Raw genomic sequence first — 22,726 nt, 5'->3', positions numbered from 1 at the left:
CCACTAACAGTTCCAAATTAAGAGGAAAACAATTTTTAAAAGAACTTAACTGTTCTAACCCTGCATTGCATTTTTTCTGTTTCATAATTATCCTTTACAAAGTGTTGTAGTTTGCGCCCAGAGCGATAGTGTAGTTGTTAAAGTCCTCGCCTTGAATGTGCCGGGAACCCATATGGTGGCCAGTTCTAATCCCGGTAGCTCCACTTCCCATCCAGCTCCTTGCTTGTGGCCTGGGAATGCAGTCGAGGACGGCCCAAAGCCTTGGGATCCTGCACCCACATGGGAGACCCAGAAGAGCTCCTGGCTCCTGGCTTCAGATTGGTGCAATACCAGCTGTTGCGCTCGCTTGGGGAGTGAAACATCAGATGGAAGATCTTCCTCTCTGTCTTTCCTCTCTGTTTATCTGAATTTCCAACAAAAATAAATAAATCTTTAAAAAATAAAAAATAAAAACAAAACAAAGTGTTACAGTTCCTAGAAACCTCAAATAAAAATTTCCATTTAGAAGACCGAAACCTCTAAGTCTAGAACAGCAATGTGTTGCTAAAAGATATAACTCCATGAACCTAATAGCAAACAGTTTCATAAAACCACAAGTGGATGACGAAAGATTTCAAATAGATGGTCACAAGGACCTGGCATTGGGGTGAAGTTTTTAAGTTCCTGTCTGTGACACCAGCATCCTGTCTGAGTGTCGGCTTGGGTCCTAGGTGCTCCACTTCTGATCCAATTCCCTGTTAATGCATCTGGAAAAGCAGGGAAAGATGGGAGACTCTACAGAAGCTCCAGGCTCCTGGCTCTGGACCAGCCCGGGCCCAGCTGTCGTGGCCATCTAAGGAGCAAACTGCCAAATGGAAGTCATGTGCTCTCCCTCTTTCTCTCTGCCTCTCCTTTACTCTGAAGTGTTTCTCAGTTTTGATTTTTTCTTTTCACATTTATTTATTTGAAAGGTAGGGTTAGAGAGAGAGAAGGAGAGACAGAAATCTTCTCTCCACTGGTTCACTGTCCAAATAGCAGCACCAGCAGGGGCTGTGCCAGGCTGAAACCAGTAGCCAGGAGGTTCATCTGGGTCTCACATGTGGGTGCAGGGGCCCAAACACCTTGAGCCATCTTCTGATTCTCCAGAACATTAGCAGGGAACTAACTCAGAAATGGAACAGCCAGGACTGCAACCAACACCCATATGGGATGCTATGTCATAGATGTGGTTCCTCTGTAACTCTGCCTTTTAAATAGAATAAAACTAAGTCTTAAAAGAAAGAGATGGTTGGACTGCCACTGTGACATAGCTGCTTAAGTCTCCATGAGTGAGCAATAAAATATTAACCGTCTGCGTCATACGGGCAAGGAGATCGGCCATCGGTCATCTAGGAGAAAAATCAAGCAGTTGGAAAACGTGGCCCTCAAGTGGTCTAGTAAGTGGTAAAAACAACAATTTTAGGGGCTGGCACTGAGCTGCAGTTACTCCATCACCTGCCATGTTGGTATCCCATCTCCTGGGTGCTCCATTTCTGATCTAGCTCCCCACTAATGTGCCTGGAAAAGAAGCAAAAGATGGCCCACTCATGTGGGAGACCCAGGTGGAGTTCCAGGTTTCTGGCTTCAGCCTGGCCCGGCTCTGGTCTTCGAAGACATTTGGGGAGTGAAGCAGTGGATGGACAATCTTTCTCTCTTCTCTCTGCAACTCTGCCTTTCAAAAACTAAACCTTTCTTCATAGCAGTTTAAAAGAAATCCTCTTAAAACCAGTTCTTGCCAACGCTGTTGACAGAGTGGTGGCATGGGTATGGGAAATGAGACATATGGCATCCTTCAGTGAGGAAGTACGAGGTAAAGACCTCAGGGTTGACTGAGACCAGGCATGGGGCCGGGCTGCTGGGCAGAAGAGACAGTGTCCGACTTGCCAGCATGAAATGAAATAGTGATGAACAGACACTTGCCCAGGTTGAGTGAAGAGGGAGGGCCTAGAGGATCTATGTGGAGGGTTTGAAAGAGTAAGATGGCCTTGTCAGATACTCTTACAAGATACTCTTGATGGAACTGGCCACAGGAGGTTGGCAGGTGTGTGGTCATTTCATTGTTCAATTCATAGATCCAGTGAGTGAGGCTAGATCAGGGGAAGGTTGAAGTGCCCATGTGTGGAATAGGCAGCTAGTTAGTTAGGTCTGCTGAGCTGAAAGCCACTAAAGAAACCCCAAATGTAGTTCTATCCTCCAACTTGTCCATCAAAATGCCCCCTTTGGGATCCCATAACTGTGGCATGTCAGATTAACCATCCAATTGTGGTACCAGGATTCCATATAGGTACTGCTTCATGTCCCTCTGCTTCACTTTCAATCCACTTCTCTAGTAATGATCCAGGAAAGTAGTGGATGACCCAAGTGCTTGAGCTCCTGCATCCACGGAGACCTGAAAGATGCTCCTAGCTTTGGATCAGCTCAGCTCTGGCCATTTTGGCTATTTGGGGTGTGAACCAGTGGATGGAAGATCTCCACCCACCCCTCTCTTGGGCTTTCCTTCTCTGTAATGCTACCTTTCAAATAAAAATGATTTTCTTTTTTGATTTATTTTTACGTTTTATTGGAAAGGCAGATTTACAGAGAGAAAGAGAGATAGATCTTCCATCCACTGGGTCACTCTCCAAGTGGCTGCAACAGACAGAGCTGAGCTGATCCAAAGCCAGGAGCCAGGAATCAGGAGATTCTTCTGGGTCTCCCATAGAGGTGCAGAATCCCAAGGCTTGGGCCATCCTCAACTGCTTTCCCAGGCCACAAGCAGGGAGCAGGAAGCAGGAAGCTAGCTGGGAAGTGGAGCAGCAGGGATATGAACCAGCACACCCGTATGGGATCCCAGCAGTTGCAAGACCAGGATTGAGCCACTAGTCTATCATGCTAGGCCTTAAAAAAAAAGAAAAGAAAAGAAAAACAAAGAAGCAGAAAACCTCCCTTTTCTGGGATGTACCACTACTCTTTTCCAAATCTGCTTCTCTCAGGCAAGTCTGGGTGGCAAGCAGAGCTGACCCTCAGGTCCAGGCGCTCCCACGTGGGACACAGCAGTCTCAACCAACAGCAGGTGCCCCACCCTGTCCTCTGGTATCTCCAGCACCAACCTTCAACGAAGACGGAAGGGATCCCAGCGTTGCTGGCTGCCTTCTGCAAAGCATGCCAGCCACCGTGAGGGGGTACCACAAGAGCCCTGCAGGGCACTCCCAGGCCTGCCTACTGGGAGTTGGTGGGGGAGGGTGGCTCAGATGTTTGAGCAGCTGCTTGAGCTGCCTTCATCAGTACTCACTGTATTAACCTGGCATGACCTCAGCGAAGCACCTCTGATGACAACACTTGATAACCAAGTTCCTGGGCTCTTGCCTCGGCTTACCCTGTCTCTTACAGTCTGTAAAACCATACAGACTGCTTCGATCTGGGCAAGTTCAAAGGGACCAAAACCATGGGGTCCATCCATCCACACCAAGCATGCGGCATCCCAGGATGGGCAGAGGCGATCAACAAGAGGACCCAGGCACCTGGGGTCTGTCCTTGACAGGGGTAAGCCTTCTTTGCCGGGGGTTGCAAAATGCTTTCATGTTAGGGTGGACCTGAGCCTTGAAATTATGCATTGAGTCGCATTTGACCTGCAGGGTTTGAATTTTTGCACATATGAAAGACACGTAAGGAGGACAAGCTGGACTGAAAGGATTACTCACTGATTTCCAGAATCCTGAGCAATTTTGACCTGCCCTATTCCCACCCAGGGGTGTAGATCACTAATAATCCCATTCAGTTGCATTAAACCTTTCTCCACAGGTATAAAAGAACTGTTTGCTACTTGCCCCGTCACTCGTGCAGGGCACTTTTGGCAGAGCTTCCAACCTGGACGCCAGCTGCCTGCTACCTGCTCCTTCACCTTCTGGAGAGGACTTTCAGCTTCGGGTCTAGACCGGACTCTCCAGCGGCCTGCCACTTTCCCTCTTGGAGACCCGGACACAACTACACGATGAGCTCCAGAGGAGACCGCTTCAACCCCGGGCCACAGGCCTTCGACCCCAACGATGAGAACCTTTCGGAGGATTCTTGGTCCGAAGAGGACAGCACTTTGGATGATGACTTCGCCTTTGTCGAGAAGGAAGCCCCCAGCAACAATGAACGCGGGAAAACGTTTCCGGCTTACGATTGTTTTCTGGATACAGACTACGTGGAGGAAACGTACCTGCTACCGTGCGTGCCCTGCAACAGCGCGCTCTGCTCCCGGCCCTCCGAGTGCCGGAATGGTGAGTGAGCAGGGCGCCAGCACCCGGGCGGGCCCCGCGGACCTGGGAGGCAGGTGGCAGCAGACCGGCCGGGTCTGACAGCTCAGCCAGACCTGCGCGGGCCAGGCCGGCGGGGAGGCGCCACCCAGTGAGGGAGCTCAGCCAGGTCCTGCAGAATCTGCAGAGGCTGGGCCAGGAGCCAACCCCCCTCAAAGAGCGTGGCATGCATGTGGGGCTCGCGCCCATCACAACTTCAAAGGCACCGAGTTCCGCTGGACTTTGTCCGTGATCCAAGACGACTTGTCTTGTTCACAGGTTCTTTTGGAAGTTGATTTTGGCACTCTGGGGCTCCGGGTCCTGGACATGCTAAGGAGTTGGGGGTAACCACGTTCTCTAATCTTCCCTGATTTACGTTTAGAGGGAAAGCTGTTGCCCGCAGACTACACGCATTACATGTTCCCAGACTGGAAGATTGTCGAAGACTACTGGAAAATTTTTGAGTCGCGGTGCCTGAAGGGGATCGTTTTCACGCAGACGTTGTGGAAGCATCTCCATTCTTCGAGCTGCCAGACAACGTATGTTCCATATTTATTGGTTTCTTGCATGGACAAAGTGTCTTGGAGAGGGAACCGGAACTATTTGGCCAAAAAGGACTTTGCTAACGAAATTTCACCAGCTAACCCGTATCAGTTCAATAAACTGCACTGTCCCCAGGATGTGGACATTTAAGATGCTATAGGCCTTTTTAACAGGCTCACTGCCTTCCCTTAAGCCTTAATCCAATCAAAGACAATCTCATAATTCTTAGATAATACTGCTTCCAGAAGGATCCATTGTTTTGTTTGTAATGGCTTACTAGTAATCGTGTTTCATATGAAAGGCTTTCTAATTGAACCTGTCTACAATACTTACCTTCCACCTAAATGCAGAATAGTTGTCCATCTTTTAAAAATTCCCAAAAATGCTTCATTTAACAGGGGGAAGATAGGACTCGAGGTTGCATAGATTGAACATTTGAAATTGCATATTCAACCTCTTAATGCCCCAAGTTGCTTCATAAGCAGAGACTGCTTATTCATTCTTTGAAATGTTTCATTTTTTAAACATGTGAAAATGATAAATTATGCTTTCAAGATGTGCTCAGGTTTTTTTAATGTGCATTAGCTATAGGTTTTTCCAGATAGAATATTTGAAAATGTGAAGTTGATTTTCAGACACAAAAAGAGATGTTTATTCATATCCAGGTTTTGCCCCTGCTCCAAGTGTCATTTCAATTTCAGCTACTAAAATCAATTTGCTTTTATACATTCCAACTGCTAACAACTAGGAGCCTTTTCAACTTGTTTTATTTTTTTTTAAGATTTATTTGTTTTTATTGTAAAGTCAGATATATAGAGAGCAAAGAGGAGGAGAGACAGAAAGGAAGATCTTCCATCCGTTGATTCACTCCCCAGGTGACCACAATGGTCGGTGCTGCGCCAATCCAAAGCCAGAAGCTCTTCCGGGTTTCCCATTAGGGCGCAGGGTCCCAAGGCTTCAGGCCGTGCTCGACTGCTTTCCCAGGCCACAGACAGGGAGCTGGATTGGAAGCAGGATTGCCAGGTTTAGAACCAGTGCCCAGATGGGATCCTGGTACGTTTAAGATGAGGACTTTAGCCACTAGGCCATGGCGCCGGGCCCTCAACTTCTGCTTTCTAAAATATCTTTGATATTAAAGATGATTTAAAACACAGTTCAAAGGACATTCCCAGACTCTTAAATGCCTTTTCCCTTGAACATTTTGAGAAAAGAGAAAGTTGATGGAAAATGATTGATTTTCCAGCGCCTGTGTCTCAATACACTAAATGCAGAAGCAAGACACGAGCAGTTAGGAAAAGGCCCTTGTGACAAACCTCTGACTGTCCCCCGGGCAAACACTTAGGCCTTGGGGAAGCAGGCCTAGTGTCTCACTTCCTCTCACCACAAACCTGGTGGCCTGTTGGGGCTTGATACAAGAAATCAGACTGGGGCAGTCTTTCTGAGTCTCACAGCAGAATGCCAGGTTGGAATCCCAAAACTTATGCTTGGATTGCAATTTCTGAAACCCATTGGGAAGGCTGGGATGCTCCTTACAGACTCCACGCATGCAGGTTCCAGCTCACTGTTAATGCAGATGAGCAGATAAATATGATGAGACTGTCTGGGCATCCTAGGAGATTAGAACCATGAGCCCACACTAGCACTGTTTTGTCTGGCAGACAGGTAGCTGACACGTGAAGCATGCAATGTGGTGATAGGGTAGTATGCTTCTTTGGACGTGGAGGAAGATGGGCTTTGAGGCTGCATGTAATTAGAATTCGAGTTGGATATCCCATCTCTTAAACCTCACTGAAATGAGTGATTGTATGCTTTGCCACATGGCAGTAAGTGTTGTCGAACTGCGGCAAAACCTACCTACTTTTACATTTGTCTTTTCCAACCATCAAGATCCTTTGAACTATTTCATTTTCTTTCACTGTAACTGTTCCACTTGGCACTCTCCCTGCCTGCTCTGTAACTATTGATTGGAAAGGCAAGAGTCCCAATAGGAGAGTTAGAACCCCAACAGGGAGCTGGATAGGGAAGCTGAGCAGGCAGCTTGAACCAGCACCCCGCTGTACCACAGCACCACGACAGTGATGCCCTTCATGGTAAAACAGGGTTTCTGTAATGTTATATAACCAGCAGTATTAAAGCACCTTAGACGGTCTGGCATGGTAGCCCAGCAGCCATAGCCTCACCTTGCACACACCAGGACCCCATATGGGAGCCGGTTCATGTCCTGTCGGCCCAGTTCCCATCCAGCTCCCTGCCTGTGGCCTGGGAAAGTAGTTAAGGACTCCCCAAAGCCTTGGGACCCTGCACCCATGTGGGAGAAACTGGCTTTGGATCAGCGCAGCTCTGGCTGTCGCAGCCACTTGGGGAGTGAATCAACGAATGGAAGATCTGTCTCTCTTCCTTTCTATAAATCAGACTTTCCAATAAAAAGAAAATAAATATTTAAAAAAAGAGAGAGAGAGAAAAAAAGAGGCACCTTAGAAATTGGGAGACTTGCCCATTGATTTGTGGCTTGACCTGGCAGACCTGGGATTATCTGTCAATGAGAAAAAAACTTTCAACTTGGAGAACTCCCAGTGATGGATGAGGCTGGCTCTCGTTGATGTCCGCCATGTTGCTGCATAAATAAAATACACAGATAAATCCCTAATGCCTAAATTTGCTTCACTCATCGTTTCCTAGGGCAGTCAGCTAAAAGTAAAATATTTGTGCCTTGCAGCATTTCTAAAACAAGGTGAGATACAGAGTGCTCCCCTCAGCTTGAAAGAGGCTAGGTGGGTCAGGAGAGAATAGCATCGAAAGTCTCTGCAGGATAATTCCCGGGACCCCTGCAGAGCAGGTGGCAGTGAGCAGCAGCAGCGCCCTGGTGTGAGACACCCTAAGGCCCAGAGAAAGTGTTCCCTCTTGCTGTCCTTGGCAAGTCCCAGCAGGAGGGCTGGGACTTTTTTTATCTCTTTGATTTTTATCTCTTTGACTTTTTTTTTTATCTCTCCTATGTCACAGATTATACCTGCCACTGTCTGACGTGATAAGGGAAGCCAACCACGATTGCATCTTATTTGCCAATGAATATCAACAGCATTGCTACATCCCACATAAAGAATCAGAAGAGAAATCAGGTGACATTTCATGGAGACTTAGACGCAGCCTCGATATTAATGAGTACGACGCTAGGTGGAGCACTAGGTATGGCACCACTCCAGGTGGCTTTCTCTTGCTCATGGTTTACGCTGACTGTGTGGAAGTTGATTCCGATGGCGTGCAAAGGCAGACCAAGAGTCTTAGGGAACCATGATTAGTACAAAACAGCTCAACAGGCCAACGTTTTAGCTAGATCACGTGAATATGTAATTGATGTGTCATAAAAAAATGGAAACGAGGGGCATGGAGGTACCCAGAGGAAATTTGCCCAAACCCTAATTGCAAAGCAGGATTTTGCCAGAGATCCAGAGGGCAAAGGACAGTGTTTGGGGGTGGGGATGCAGAGAACTAGGGCTCCTGCTTTTAAGTGTTTTTTTTGGGGGGGGGCTGCGGTGGAAGACAACTAAATAGAACTGGCAGATTAATTCTGACAACTGCTTGAGAGAGGGCAGTACCTTGATGTAAGCCCACCCATAGAGCAGAACCCAATGCAAGCACTTGGAAGTGGGGGGTGTCTGCTGAGCCAGGGCAGGGGAGAAGGACACCCAAGGCCCAGCCAGTGCTATGGCACGGCCGTTGGGAGGCTGTGGAAGCACCTTCCAAGGCCTGCAGTAGGGGGATTGTCTGTGGCCGGCACTTCTTGAAGACGTTAGCCGGTCTTCTGTTCCCAGACCCAGGCTCTGTTCTCTGAGCTCTCCAAGAGATGGCTTCCTGGCACTTCCTGTGGCTTGGCACCGGGCTTTTTTGAAATGGCATTCTTATTCGCTCATGGCTTAGTGATAATAGATGCTCTGAAGTATTTGTGGAATGAGTAAAGGAATGATTGGTTGGTCTGGAATGACAGGTTGAAACTTAGTGTGAACTGGAGGGTTCACGGGTCTGTGTTTTCCAGGAACATCTACGCCGCAGCTGTATGGTATTATCACCACTGCCAGAAAAAGATGCCCATCGTCATGGTGACGCATGAACACGCAGTTTTTGAATATGAGAACAAAGCAGAAGGCGTGCTAGTGATGAACTTCAAGGTATGCATATTAACCTGAGTGTATTTCCTCAAGGATTGCCCCTGCATCTCTAAATCCCTTTGGCAACACAGAAACACCCACAGCATTCAAGATCTGCTCAGAATGCATTCTTGCTGATGGAACAAAAACATCAATCATAACAGTATTATAGCACGATTCTTACTGATGGCATCCGAGATAGCAAGCAGTTGGACCTGGATCTACCTGAAGTTAATATTCAACACTTAGAACAGGCATACTCTGTTTGAATTTAATTCTTTGGACAATCTACCAGGTCTTTATCCTGTCCTTATTGGTGAGGAAACTTGTCCAAGAACACAGTAGAAAATGGTAGGGTTAGAACACACACACAGTCTACCTCTGGAAATTTTACTATCCTGCCTCTAGATTTTTGGTGGTGTTTTTTGTTTTGTTTTGTTTTGTTTTGTTTCTTTTCTTTAAAGATTGAGAGGTAAGGCCCAGCGTGATGGCTCAATGGCTAAATCCTTGCCTTGTGCACTGGGATCCCATATAGGCGCCAATTCATGTCCTGGCTGCTCCACTTCCCTTCCTGCTCCCTGCTTCCCTGCTTCTGGCCTGGGGAAGCAGTAGGGTGGCCCAAAGCCTTGGGACCCTGCACCCAAGTGCAAGACCTGAAAGAAGCTCCTGACTCCTGGCTTCAAATGGTCTTAGCTCTGGCCGTTCATACTTGGGGTGTGAACCAGTGGTCGCAAGATCTTTCTGTCTCTCCTCTCTGTGAATCTGCCTTTCCAATAATAATAAATCTTTAACAGGAAAAAAAGGAGACTGTCACCCCAAAATAGTACAATGGCTTGGGCTTGGCTAGTCAAACCCAGGTTCATGGAACTACATGGGTGGCAGAGGCCCAAGGACTTGGACCATCTTCTGATTTTCAGGCACATTAGCAGGGAGCTGGGATGGAAACCAAGCAGCAAGGACTCCAACCTGTGCCCCAATATGGAATGCCAGCATTGCAGGCAGCGGTGGGGGTTTCTGTTTGTTTCTTTTGTTTTTTTAATATTAATGCAGGGGGTGGGTTTAATGTGCTGTACCACAATACAGTCCACCTGCCCCCCAAAATAATTTTCTCTGCACGCATGCTTAAAAGCAATATCATTTGGAAGGCTAATCTGTTTTTTTTTCAGCTGTTCTTTAGTTTGCCCCACTTGTGATTGTTTATGGGGGGAAAGGGGGATAAATGAAGGAGGTTGAGGTGATATTTAAAGGCTGGGCGTGGCATAACCAGGGACAGTCTGGGTTGGTTGCAGGAACATAGTTGGTCCTCTCCCTTGGGTGTCTTGGAAGAACAGAATGGCTACTACTGCTCAGCAAATATGTACCGCCTCTGTCTAGCTGGTCCATCCTGCTCCTCCCGTAGACAGTATATTTTGAGGCAGAAACTCCAGACTGCTGTGGATTTGTGGAAAGCCTCATTGGGCCATGAATTCTAGGGCTCCCAAGTGCATGCCCAGGATTTTCTTGACCCTACTGTAAGAAAGTGAGTGTTCCGGCATGCCAGAGAATTCCAGGAGTACTGGTTATGGATAGCTATGCCACTCGTCACTCCTGTTGCAATATATCATGTCTTACTCCTACAGAGGACAGTTGACTTGAAAAATTATATTTTTCTACTCTTTGTGAGAATTACTTGCCTTTGTGGTCCAGCAGTACAGGATTGTTTCATTCTGCCTAGCCATCACAAGCAAACTTCATGTGTCACATCGAATTGATGGATAGCTAGAAAAAAAAAAAAGATGCAGGAATGTTTCTGGGACATGAAGTTAGATGGAAGGGCCAAGACAAAAGGACATTCCAGAACGTCTCATGACAACAGAAGTTTGATCCTGATAATTGGCCAATAGCCATAGCATGGGAGTATTATTAGTGTTACCCAGACAGAACTTCTACAAGGATCGAGGAAAGAAACGAAGCCCTTCAAACACGACTCTGAAATCAGTGTGAGGAATGCTGGTGTTGACAATAAGCACTGGCTTTGCTTTACAATTTGAGATAAGGAAATGTGCTAGAGACTTGGAATCATGATCACATCTAGTGGACCTGAATTGAGGCTTGGGCCATCACATATCAATTGATGCTGGCACCCAATATTGGCGTGCCTGTTTCGAGTCCCAGCTGATCCCTGCTAATGCGCCTGGGAAGCAGCAAGGGATGGCTCCTGCTGCTCAGGTGAGACGTCCAGATGCTCTTGGATTCAGCCTGGTCCAGCCTGGCTGTTAAGGCCATTTGGGGAGTAGAACCAGAGGATGGAAGTTCTCACACTGTCCTACTTTTTCAAGTTAAGAAATACACATTAGGGCCCAGCGGCGTGGCCTAGTGGCTAAAGTCCTTGCCTTGCATGCGCTGGGATCCCATATGGGCACCGGTTCTAATCCCGGCAGCTCCACTTCCCATCCAGCTCCTTGCTTGTGGCCTGGGAAAGCAGTTGAGGATGACCCAAAGCTTTGGGACCCTGCACCTGCATGTGGGAGACCTGGAGGAGGTTCCTGGCTCCTGGCTCCGGATCTGCACAGCACCAGCCGTTGTGGTCACTTGGGGAGTGATTCATGGGACAGATCTTCCTCTCTGTCTCTCGTCCTCTCTGTATATCTGACTTTGCAATAAAAATAAATAAATCTTATTTTTAAAAAAAGGAAATACATATTAAAAACAAGAAGAAAAAAGCATTGCCTCTGCCTTCTAGGATCCTGAGGTCTACATGAAGTGAGAAAGATTGGAAAGTGCTAAGTCATGGCCTCCCTAGGCCCCTGCTTAACTTTCTGGCATGAATGAGATGGCAGCATGGGGCCCTGGAAGGACCTGCTGCTTGCATTCAGTGGGCTGTAGTGCTAGCGAGGGACTGCACCCACACAGCTGGTCCCACACAGGTGTTTATCTGTGTTCTAACCTCATTTCCCCATGCCTTTCTTGGTCCCACACAGGAATATTTGGACAAATTCTGGCCTGATCTCAAGATGGTCCACAAACTTTTTGAGTCCCTCCATTCGAAAACCTTTAAAGAATGGATACAAAGACACGCGTATCCGTGTTATGAGTTCTTCCCACATCTTCCAGAGGAAGTATTGAAAGCCAGAGTCAAATCTGGAAGATACATCCAGGTAAGGATGGCAATCAATGGTTGTGGGTTTGTTTTCATCTGCTGTCTGAGGCTGTAGACCAGATGGGTGCAGGCAAGGCAGCCCGAGGGCAGACTTCCCACGGTGACCTGGAGGCTTCACACTGTAGGCGCCAGCTGCCTGGTTGACATCCTCCCTGGATGCGGCTTGTGTTCCATGCTGAGGCTCCCTGTGGTGGAGGGTGGAGGCAGCCTTGTGAACACCTCCTTGTCCCATGTTTTCCTATCAAGGTCTGGAGATGTGGCAACCTTGGGAAATTGATATGGAAATTTGTCAATTCCATCACCATTTTCCTGTCACTCAAGGACCTCTCTGATTTCCCTGCCCCCCACCACTCCATAATTAGACTGCGGATGCTGTCGGGACACCCAGAAAGAATAGGATGAAATGGTTCAAGCTCAACTCTTTGACACACGTGTGTGTGTGTGTGTGTGTGTAGTTGGGTCCAGCAAGAATTGCCCAGAAGGGCCAGCGTATCCCAGTCAGTCTTTGGCATTCCTAGGAGCAAGTTTGGGGACCTGCATTTTTCTTATGGCCTCCTAACCGTGTGGATTCTGAGATAATGAGCAGAGCCAGGAGTGGATGGAATTTTTTTCTGAAGAAAAGAGTCTTCAGTGATGAATGTTTAAGGGAGAATGTGAAACCTTGCAGGGGTAGTTCCCTCTAACATTTGTTAAGCATTTGGAGGTGAAATAAGCACAGATTGATGTATTATTGTCATTATTATTATTCTGGTTTTAGGGCTATCTACATGTAAACAAATGCAAGTCGCATGAAGCTTTTGTGCGCCACCAGGGACTTGACAACAAAGATTTAGGTAAGAGCCTCACATCCACATCCACACTAAAGGAAAGCTACACTACAGAGAAGTAAAGGAACGTGTGGGCCGGGGGGGGGGGGGCTCACACCTGATAAGGGGTTGTGGCTGAACATGCAGCCAAGGGTGGTAGGGTGTGGTTCTGTCTAGCCTCAGTGGCCTCACTGCTTTTCTATTTTAAAAAGTAAAATGGGGGAGAGGAGGAGGCAACAAATAAATTATAAAAACGGAGCAGCATTCTTAGCTCTTGAATGAACCGAGTGGAAACGGGAAACGCCTTGATAGGGAACAGCTTCACTAGCTGCAAAGAAAACAGTGGCTTCCTGGAGGCTTTCACCCAGTTGCTGCTGGGGTAACACAATGTCATCCCTGCACCTGCAGGCGATGCCCCTTGGGTCAAACGGGTGTAGAATCATGAAGGGATTTGACAGGGCTCCAGTCATTGCCTGGGGAAAGGGACACTGGCCTTCAAAAGCTGAAGGTGACATGTGTGCAGGCGGATTTGGGCAAATTTCCCAAGCTGTAGAGAGAAAGCAGCAGTGTGACCTTACAGGCGCCTGGGGGAATGCTGCGCTCACTGGAGCACAGAGTAGCTTTGCCAGGCTTCTGTGGCATGGACTAACAGGGCTCCTTTGCTCTACCCAAAAACACAGATTTCGATTCGGATATCATCATTCTGTGGAGTACAGCCCGGAACCGCGCATTCCATGGAGACAAGGTAGCGGTAGAGCTATTTCCTAAGGAGAAGTGGATAATCAGGAGCAGTAGAAGATGGATAGTCAAAGAAAAAGAGCCCATGCCAACAGGTGAGCCAGTGACTGCCATTCCGGCACCCAAGCTTCTCAGAGGGTTGTTGTTGTTCCACTTAACAATCCAGGACTAATCATTATTTAAATTGACAAAGAAAAAATTGCATGTAACATGAATGACGTTACTGAATGGCTACATGGAGGGAAATGACAGGTCACGCATTTTCAACCTCACGTGATGCACTGACATTCACCACAGGCATCATGCTGTGCAATGATCGTTATGGATCTCTTGACTTATGCCGATATGCTTGAGGTAAATGTGACATGACGGTTCCTGTTCCTGACTGCCAGAGCAGTCAGGGGCAGATGATTGGCATCCAACCAGTTAACCCTTTCTTCTGTTTTGTCTACCAAAAGGTTTTGTGGTGGGCATTCTTGAGAAGAAGCGGCGCGACTTTGTAGCTACGGTCACGTCGTCGTGTATAAAATACGCCTCTCGAGACAGCACCGACGAAACCAAACTTGTCGCTCTACCGACTTGGGACTACAGGATCCCAAAAGTTTTGGTAATGGCCAAAGAAGTAAAACGCTATAAGGTAAAGGATATAGCACCTCTCTGGAGTGGCCTACTTCTGTCTCCACCAGCTTTCCACACAGGGTCAGAAAGCATTCTTAACTCCCTTGAAAATTATCAGAGGCATATGGGTCAGAGTTCCGTTTTGTTAGGAGCTATCTGTGAAGGACACCGAGGTTACTCAATGAGGGCCAGAGAAAAGAGCCATCCTAGAACGAGCCATGTAGGACAGCCAGAGGGACCATATACTGTTCCGCCAATCCAACATAGAAACTTCCAAATACTTAAACTTTGCCAACATTAACTAGTTTCTCCCAGATGCACAATAGGGAATTATGAGCCATGTACCCCATGGGGTCAGTGGAGGGGCACCTCACTGAATCGATGATGCATAAAAGAATATAGCAAGAAAGATGGAAATACACATCCTGCCCAATGCAACCTGCCTGTAAATGAGACAATGACAGCTGGTGGTAGATCAGCTTCCTGGTGATCAGGCCTTGTCTTTTGTTGTGGGTTCTCAGAGGCAAGACACAGCGGAAGTGATTGGGCTGTGACCGCCATGATTACCTCACAGCAGGATCTCCACCCAAGAGCGCTCACCTCTGGAGAGCACCTCCTGCACCCTGACACACCCTGAGACCTTGGTTTCAAAACTTACCCTGGATCCTGCATCTTGGGGCTTCCCCTTGTGTTGCTAGTAGAAATCAGAACATAATTACAGTTGGCTTTCCTTCTCCAGCCCCCCTGGGTGTTGCATGGAAGGAGCACCTCCCACGTCAAAGTGCTGGGCCAGTCATTTGCAGGCTCTACCAACACAGTGCCCTTTCTGCAAAACTGGACACTCTCGTTGGGGTTCTACTTCTGTCTGCAGGTGCTTTGAACCCCTCAGTGCTATGTTCATACTTTGTCTCCTCTCGTGCAGTCTCACAGGGTGTTGGTACACATCGACAGCTGGCCCTCAAAGAGCATCTATGCAGAAGGACATGTGGTGCGTGACCTCGGACAAGCCAGAGACCTGCATGCAACCGTCAGAGTCATCATGGCAGAAAATGACATTTTCGAGCTACCTTCCTCGGAAGCTGAGGTCAGATTTCCCAGAGGCCTTGGGTCTAAGGATAGACGCTCTTGGTGCTGTGCAAGGTCTTATCAGAAGGAAAGAAAGATGTCAAACCCTCCGGGGAAGTCAGATAGTGGGAAAAATGCATCCTGGTTTGTCCTGTTTTTCCTTTTTTTTTTTGAGCCAGACCCAAGTTGGCTTGTGGTATAGGATTCATTCCCTGCAGCTTCACAGCTCTTCAATCTTTACATCTTCCAGCTGCATCATGTCTTGACAGTCACAATATATCCAACTCTACAACTCGAAGGTAGACAGCCCTAGACCCAGCAAAGATTGCCTCCCTGCCAATCACTAAACCCAGAACTGCGGGAAGGCCAGGATCCACAAGTCAGAAAGTCACTTTTCCTAACCTTTCCAGAAAACAAAAAACCCTGTGAACATAGCACATTGGCTGTTTCCAAATGTTATGACCATTGAAAACCCTCATACCCAGCTGTATATACCCAAGGCATGTGCATACTATTTTCTGTTCCATGACTTCTCACTTGAAATCATTACATATTGCCAAAAATGCTTCATTTTAATAGTTATGGTAAATTGCTGTAGGTTGTGCCCCAGTTTTGCTTAAGCTTTGGGCATTTGCTGTTTTTTTGTTTTTTGTGTTTTTTCCCAATGTTGTAGCAAAGCTAAATGTTTATCAACATTGCCTTTTCTGTTCTTTACTCCCTCACTTGGAAAGTAATTTTTAACATGAGGCTCAAAGGGCACAGAAAATTGAAATCGCTTGTAACGTGTTGGCAGACGGCTTTTCCACAGAAACTGGACCAGTTTGCATCGCCATCAGGAAGAATATGGGGTTGTTTTCATGACCATTTTCTGACAGAACAAGAGCTATAATAGAAAAATACTTTAGAATAGTTCACATCATCAAATTTTCATGTTTAACAGTAGCTTTGGAAATTATTTTGTTGATTTGCTGTGGCAGCTTAGTGAAACCATTACAGTAAAATGTGGGTTTAGGCTTCAGGACTAGACTTCTCCCTTCATTTTTAGCCTAGTTGATGGCAAATGAAAGCCTGAGACAGGTAACTGGGAAGGCGAGGGGACACAGTGCCCTAATTCTATCCTGTCCAAATCATTCCCAGCAATGAGCTAATATTTGAGACATGTTGTTCCCAACTCCCCCACACACAGTATAATGGAATTAAAAGAAGCTTTACATTTAAACACGGATCACTGGGATAAAGTACATGTGTTCTGAAAAGTCTCCCACTTCTTCCTCCAGTCCCTTCCCTAACAATGCTGCGGCATTTCCCATCAGGACACCAGGGTGTCAGGAATAGGGAGCTGTCCTTCCTGTTCCCTCCCAACAGAGCCTGGCCTGGTGCTGGACCACAGCTGCAACACCAGATCAGTGGATGATGTCACTGCGGTGGGTGGGGGCGGGGTGGGAGTGAACCTCCCTGCAGTAATGCTGGGAGTGTTCCAAAAAAAATTTTGACGGAAACCCATGGTGTAGGAGTTGCTGAAAGGCCGCATCTCTCCTGCAGATGAGTGAGTTACCAGTCAGCTCTCCAGAACACCCCTGGCAGGTAAGCCCAACAGAGGAAAAAGAGAGGAGAGACCTACGAAGCCAACTGGTGTTCACCATTGACTCGGAGGGCTGCGAGGACTTGGAGGATGCCCTCTCCTTGCGCATTCTGGACAATGGCCACCTAGAACTCGGCATCCATACTGCTGACGTCAGCTACTTCGTGGTACCAAACTCCTGCCTGGATAATGAAGCCAGGAGAAGGTAATGTGGCTTCAGCCACCACGGCGGGCGGTCACGTGTGTCTGTGACTTGGCGTCTAAGCCAGTTTCAGAGGTTTCTCTCAGTGCTAAGGTGAGGATTCCTTCCAGAAAAGGAATCCAGCTCTCTTCCATCACTTGTAGACAAACAGTGCCTGACCTTACTTGTGAGAATGCTTTCTCTCCTATGGACTTGAAGTAGGTTAAGCGTTCCCATGGCAATGTATATACACAGTCCCATGGAACTGCTGGGCCGTTACACGCCAGCGTTTCCTCTGCTGCTGGAAATTCACAGCCATTTGCCTTTCATGTGATCCTGGAAGAGTGCGTGTCACTTAGCAAAGTGGGAACCTGGGAATACTTGTGTCATCCCAGGCTGCTGCAGTTTATACAAATGCAACAGCCTCAGGGAACTGGGAGGGTCCAGGTGGCCATTTCCCCCTCCCAGAAGCTGCAAACTCAGCAGGTCGTCCCTCTGCTGAAGGTCATGTGTGCATTGTTTTCAGGGCCAACACTTTATTTCTGCCCCATAAGCGTTATGACATGATCCCCGCTGCCCTCAGTACGGACTTATGCTCCCTCCGAGAAGGCGCCGACAGGTAAGCTTCTCTCCCTGCTCGGACCACTGTCTTCCTCAGCCCCTGTTGCCCCTTCTTGCCCCTCACTGAACCTGCAGTCTGGAGAGAAGTCATGATGTGCCCGTGGTCACTGGTCTTGCAGATATGCTGTAAGCGTCATATGGGAGTTGGAGGGGACCTCTTATGACATCAAGAACGTGTGGTATGGAAGAACCATCATCCGTTCGGCCTATACCCTGACCTACGGAGTGGCCCAGGATCTCCTGGACGAGAACTTGAGTGCCGCCGAGGCCATCTTCGTCGACAAAGACCTAGACGAGAGAAGCAAAGAAACCAAGCTGAAGGAGTTAACATGGGCTCTCCAAAAGCTGAGGGTCCTAGCTAACCACTTCAGGGACCAGCGATCCAGCCAAGGGGCCCTGAATTTGAAATACTTGGACGTTGCCTTGAAACTAGACGAAAACAACAAAGTCGTCAACATCAGCCCCGCGCTAAGGCTGGATGCCCATGACATGGTGTACGAGTTGATGCTCCTGGCCAATCACTGGGTGGCCAAGAGGATCTACAAGGAGTTTCCTCATCAGTCTCTGCTGCGCCGTCATCCTCCTCCTCCACAGATTTTATTTCAAGATCTCTTGTCGTGCACCAAAGCACTGGGCTGTGACATAGATACGCGGTAAGTGTGCCACCACAGAAACGTGCAGGCGCCAGCCACTGAGCCACATGCCCGGCAGTTAGAGCTGGGAAGAGCAGGTTTACTTAAGACAAAATGTTTGCCTCATGACAATTGTGTTAAGACAGAGCTCTTTGGCTGTTCACTCAGCAAAACTGCATTCTTTGTTGCTTTTTTTTTTTTTTTAAATGCTTTCAGTATCCTTCACAGTTCCCAGGATCTAAAAAAGCAAAGGTTGGAGAGTACACAGGTGAAAGATTTATTTGAAAGGCAGAATAGATTGATCTTCTGTCCTTGCTTTCCTCTCCAAATGGGCCCAAAGACCTGGGATTGGCCCAGGTGGAAGCCAAGAGCTTCAATCTGAATTTCCCACATGATCGCAGAGACCACACTGAACCACCTTATGCAGTGATCCAAGATGTGTTCCCAGGGAGCTGCCCAAGGATTAACCAGCACATTCCGACAACTAGGCTTCTGGAATGAGTAGGAGACAAATGTATGTAGCTGCTGACACACAGGGTTCTCTGCAAGGGGACTGAACAAAGACTCTGTTCTCTGCCAGGTCCAACAAGACACTGAAGGACTCTCTTGAAAAGGTAAGGGGCCCCAACCACCCCTACTTCAAGACACTGCTGCATCACCTCACTGGGCAAGCCATGGGCAGTGCACTGTATTTCTCCACCGGATCCTGTTCAGAGCAGGAGTTCTATCATTACGGTAAGGGCTGAAAAAGCATCCCGCGTGTGCAGCCATAACCTTGAGCAAGTGGGCCTTTTTGCTTACTCCGATCTTATGGCTTCCCTTTAAAGGTCTCGCTTTAGATAAATACACCCATTTTACATCTCCGATAAGAAGATACGCAGATATTGTAGTACACCGGTTATTGATGGCAGCTCTTGCCAAGGAAAAGAAAACGGAAACGGAGGACAATCTGTTAAGCAACGAAGATCTCCAACAACTATGTGAATACCTGAATGAAAAAAGACAAGTAAGTAGGGGTTTTACAACTCTTAGCCCTCGCCTCTTGAGCACATGAGCTGCGTTGTATACTTGTGATATTCTGGAAGGATTCTGAACAAACTCCAAACATCCCCAAACGTGAGAGAGAACACGCATGGAATCTGAGATCTCACCTTCAATGCTTTCCTCATGGCAGAAAGATTCGACTCTCAGAGCCAGGGAGACTTCCAGTTGACAATCATACTAAGTAGTTAGGACTCTGGCAGGACAGCTTTGCAGTGGACACGTCCCTAACTTGAACTACAAACGGGCTTCCTTTATGAAAGAATGTAACTTTCCATGACTCCTCGAGGGACCAATCCTGGACAGTAAAGCAGAACGCCAACTGAGTGCAGGTTTTGCAACTTCCCAGGTTCTGTGTTGAGTAAATGTGCGGCTGCTGTGAGGATGTGGGGCTCAAGTCTCTTCTGAGACTGTCAGGAATCCTTTCTTTTCTAATGACACGGGCGTCTGTTGCTTCTTACAGTCAGCCAAACGATGCAAAAAGCAGACCACTGAACACATCATATGCTCTAGGGAGTGTCTGTCCGGCAAAATGAAGGCAATCGTCTACGCAATCCGCCCGGGCAGCGTGCTGGTGTTTCTCCCAAAGTAAGTCTCGTCTAGTGCCGTGGGCAGCGAGAGATCCTACCAGAGAGGAGGACATAGGAGATGGAAGTACATGTCCACGGCTCAGTGAATGCAGAGCTGACTGTCCTTCTTAAACTGCTATGCACGGCAGAGCGGTGATGTCCGCTCCCCAAAGGGCCACGGCGACTGGAGCAGAGGCTAGGCGCTTGGAACTCTGCAGTCCCCACATCGGTGGCGAGTAGTTGATACCATCAGTTGCTTTCCCAGACACTGGCAGGGAGTCTGAGCAAGGAAGAGAGCAGCTGGCCTGGAACCAGCACATCCTATGGGATGAGGGTACCGCAGGTGCCCCAAGGATTTTAGTCACCTAGCAAAATACTTGTTTCCCTTTGCAACAGCAAATGTTTGCAAGTAATTTACAGCTTTCAATCTCTAACTATCACTATTTCTGGCCACGATCCAGGGTGGGAATTACAGCTCCTGTGTATCTACCAGCAAGAGACATGGCAGAATGTGACCCTGAAGATGTTCTCATTTGGAACAATGACAAGAACCGTTTCCCACGCAAAATCACCTATGTCACCGTGTATGACAAGCTGGCCAACTTGTATCTGTTTGATGAAGTCCAGGTGAGTCCGTCTGTACGCTGTGTCCTTTGTAAGGAAAAGGACGGTGTGGTTTACTTAATCACTACAGTGTCCCTTCTCCCCTGCCACAGGTAGCGACGTATGTGAAGGAAAATGACTGGCACGGCCCTACTCGGGTACTATACCTAGAGGGCGTCACAAGACACACACTGCTACGGAAAAAACTCAAGAGACCCACCAGTGTTAAACCCATCGGCTTTTATTGGCTAAGAAATTCCAAATGGCTCTCATAGGGCTTCGTGCAGTCAGTACAAAAACTGTATTCAGGTGGTTAGCCTCCTTTCACGAACCTGTCGGTTCTCCAAAAAACTGAATCAATAAAATCTAATAAAACGCCACGGGGCATTATTTCTGTCGGCAGCCTTCTTCCGCTTCATGGGCATCGCCCCGATGAGCCAGACCTAGGCTCTAACTGCCTGTCAAGGTGATGGTCCCCTCCACCTCTAAGATCCGCCTGGATCCCCGTTGGGCATGTTCCCCACGTGTCCACAAATCTTTCCCGAGGCTGTGAAGCACTGAAGAGGATCCTTCAGCACTTGTGATCTTTTATTTAAAAAAAGGTTAATCTGTTTGTATTGGAAAATACAGAGAGGGAAATCTTCCATCCGCTGATTCACTCCACAAGTGGTTACAACGGCTGAAGCTGAACCCATCTGAAGCCAGGAGCCAGGAACCTCCTCTGGGTCTCCCACACGCAGGTGCAGGGTCCCAAGGCTTTGGGCCGTCCTCGACTGCTTTCCCAGGCTACAGGCAGGGAGCTGGATGGGAAGTGGAGCTGCCGGGATTAGAACCGGCGCCCATATGGGATACTGGTGCCCCTATAAAGAACAAAACAGTAGCTCACGTTCCTGTTTCATGCCAGGGGTCTTTCTGCCACCTTAAGACACTGCCAGCATGAATACCATCCCCAGAGGGCAGACTTCTAGGACCATGAGCCAAAATCCACCTCTTGTCTTACCAGGCTAGCCTGCATTTGGCATTTTGCTTATTTTATTTTAAATTATTTTATTATTAGAAAGGCAGATTTACAGAGGAGAGACAGAAAGATCTTCTGTCCACTGGTTCACTCCCTAAGTGGCCACAACAGCTGGAGCTGAACTGATCTGGAGCCAGGAGCTAGAAGCCTCTTCCAGGTCTCCCACGTGGGTGTAGGGTCCCTAGGTTTTGGGCCATTTAACTACTTTCCCAAGTAATACGCTGTGAGCTGGAAGGGAACTGGAGCAGCTGAGACATGAACCAGTGCCGTTTTAGGATCCTGGCACATGCAGGGTGAGGATTTCGCCACTAGGATATCATACCAGGTGATATTTAAAATAATCTTAAAAGCATCAAGAGCTGATAAGAGGCCCGGCGCCATGGCCTAGTGGCTAAAGTCCTCGCCTTGAGGACTGAAATGCTGAGATGCTGAAACTGGGAAACTCTTAACCTCCAAATTGGATTAAGGTGACCTTGTTCTGCTAATGCCTTCTCTGTAGAAACTAGTTGTCTAAAAAGATAAGCAATCATTAATGTAGCAACCCAGGACGCACAAAGTGACAAGATAGCACAGGGCCAGCTGGCTCATACACGACTCACCACACTGGAAGGGAAACTGGCTGCTTCTCTTCCGTAGAGCGAGTCACACAGATCCGACTCCTGGGCTCACCCACCGGGAGACAGCGGCGGCTTCCGGACACTGGCCTCTGGCCAGCCCCTCGCCCCCATTCACACGTCATGGCCTGCAGGTGACCCCAAGAGGCGCAATCTCAGCAGGCGCTTCTCTTAGCCTTGTGGACCACCCTTGGTGATGCGTATTCTACCTTGCCATTCGCACTTTCTCTAGCTGGAACCCCTCTGCTGTAACAGACCACCATGTCTTGGATTCTGAGGCCTGTGCACTCAGTTTTTCTCTCCCGTGGACCAAGAGGCTCTTTGGGGGCAGAACCTGCTGGTCTCAATTTCGATTTTGGCCCTTCGAGAGATGGCCACAAGGGGGCAGCAGACAGGGCTGCAGACGCGCCTTCCTCTTGACAAACTCCCACCCCTGTAGTCTCCACTTGGGTCCGTAGAGGTAGAGAGAACTGCCCCGTCCTCCCAGGCCCTCCCCAGCGCAGGGCTCCCACGTGCTAGAGTCCACACTTTTCACAG

General features: G+C 48.1%; 1 protein-coding gene across 1 annotated transcript; it reads left to right on the top strand.

Annotated features, from left to right (window-relative positions):
• The first annotated feature begins 3,988 nt into the window (after nucleotides 1–3,988).
• Nucleotides 3,989–22,364, top strand: LOC121148413 (DIS3-like exonuclease 1). The gene is made up of 17 exons (XM_040968458.1): nucleotides 3,989–4,262; nucleotides 4,660–4,816; nucleotides 7,821–8,003; nucleotides 8,851–8,983; nucleotides 11,923–12,099; nucleotides 12,859–12,934; nucleotides 13,588–13,740; nucleotides 14,104–14,282; nucleotides 15,186–15,347; nucleotides 16,871–17,115; nucleotides 17,618–17,710; nucleotides 17,832–18,365; nucleotides 18,925–19,079; nucleotides 19,172–19,350; nucleotides 19,849–19,973; nucleotides 20,416–20,581; nucleotides 22,212–22,364. The coding sequence occupies exons 1-17, from the start codon at nucleotides 3,989–3,991 to the stop codon at nucleotides 22,362–22,364; spliced, it is 3,144 nt and encodes a 1,047-aa protein (XP_040824392.1).
• The last annotated feature ends 362 nt before the right edge of the window (nucleotides 22,365–22,726 follow it).

This window comes from Ochotona curzoniae, unplaced genomic scaffold, assembly GCF_017591425.1.
Source record: "Ochotona curzoniae isolate NIBS_2020 unplaced genomic scaffold, NIBS_Ocur_1.0 scaffold_4701, whole genome shotgun sequence".
Taxonomy (NCBI): Eukaryota; Metazoa; Chordata; class Mammalia; order Lagomorpha; family Ochotonidae; genus Ochotona; species Ochotona curzoniae.
This window is presented reverse-complemented; position numbering and strand designations above follow the sequence as displayed.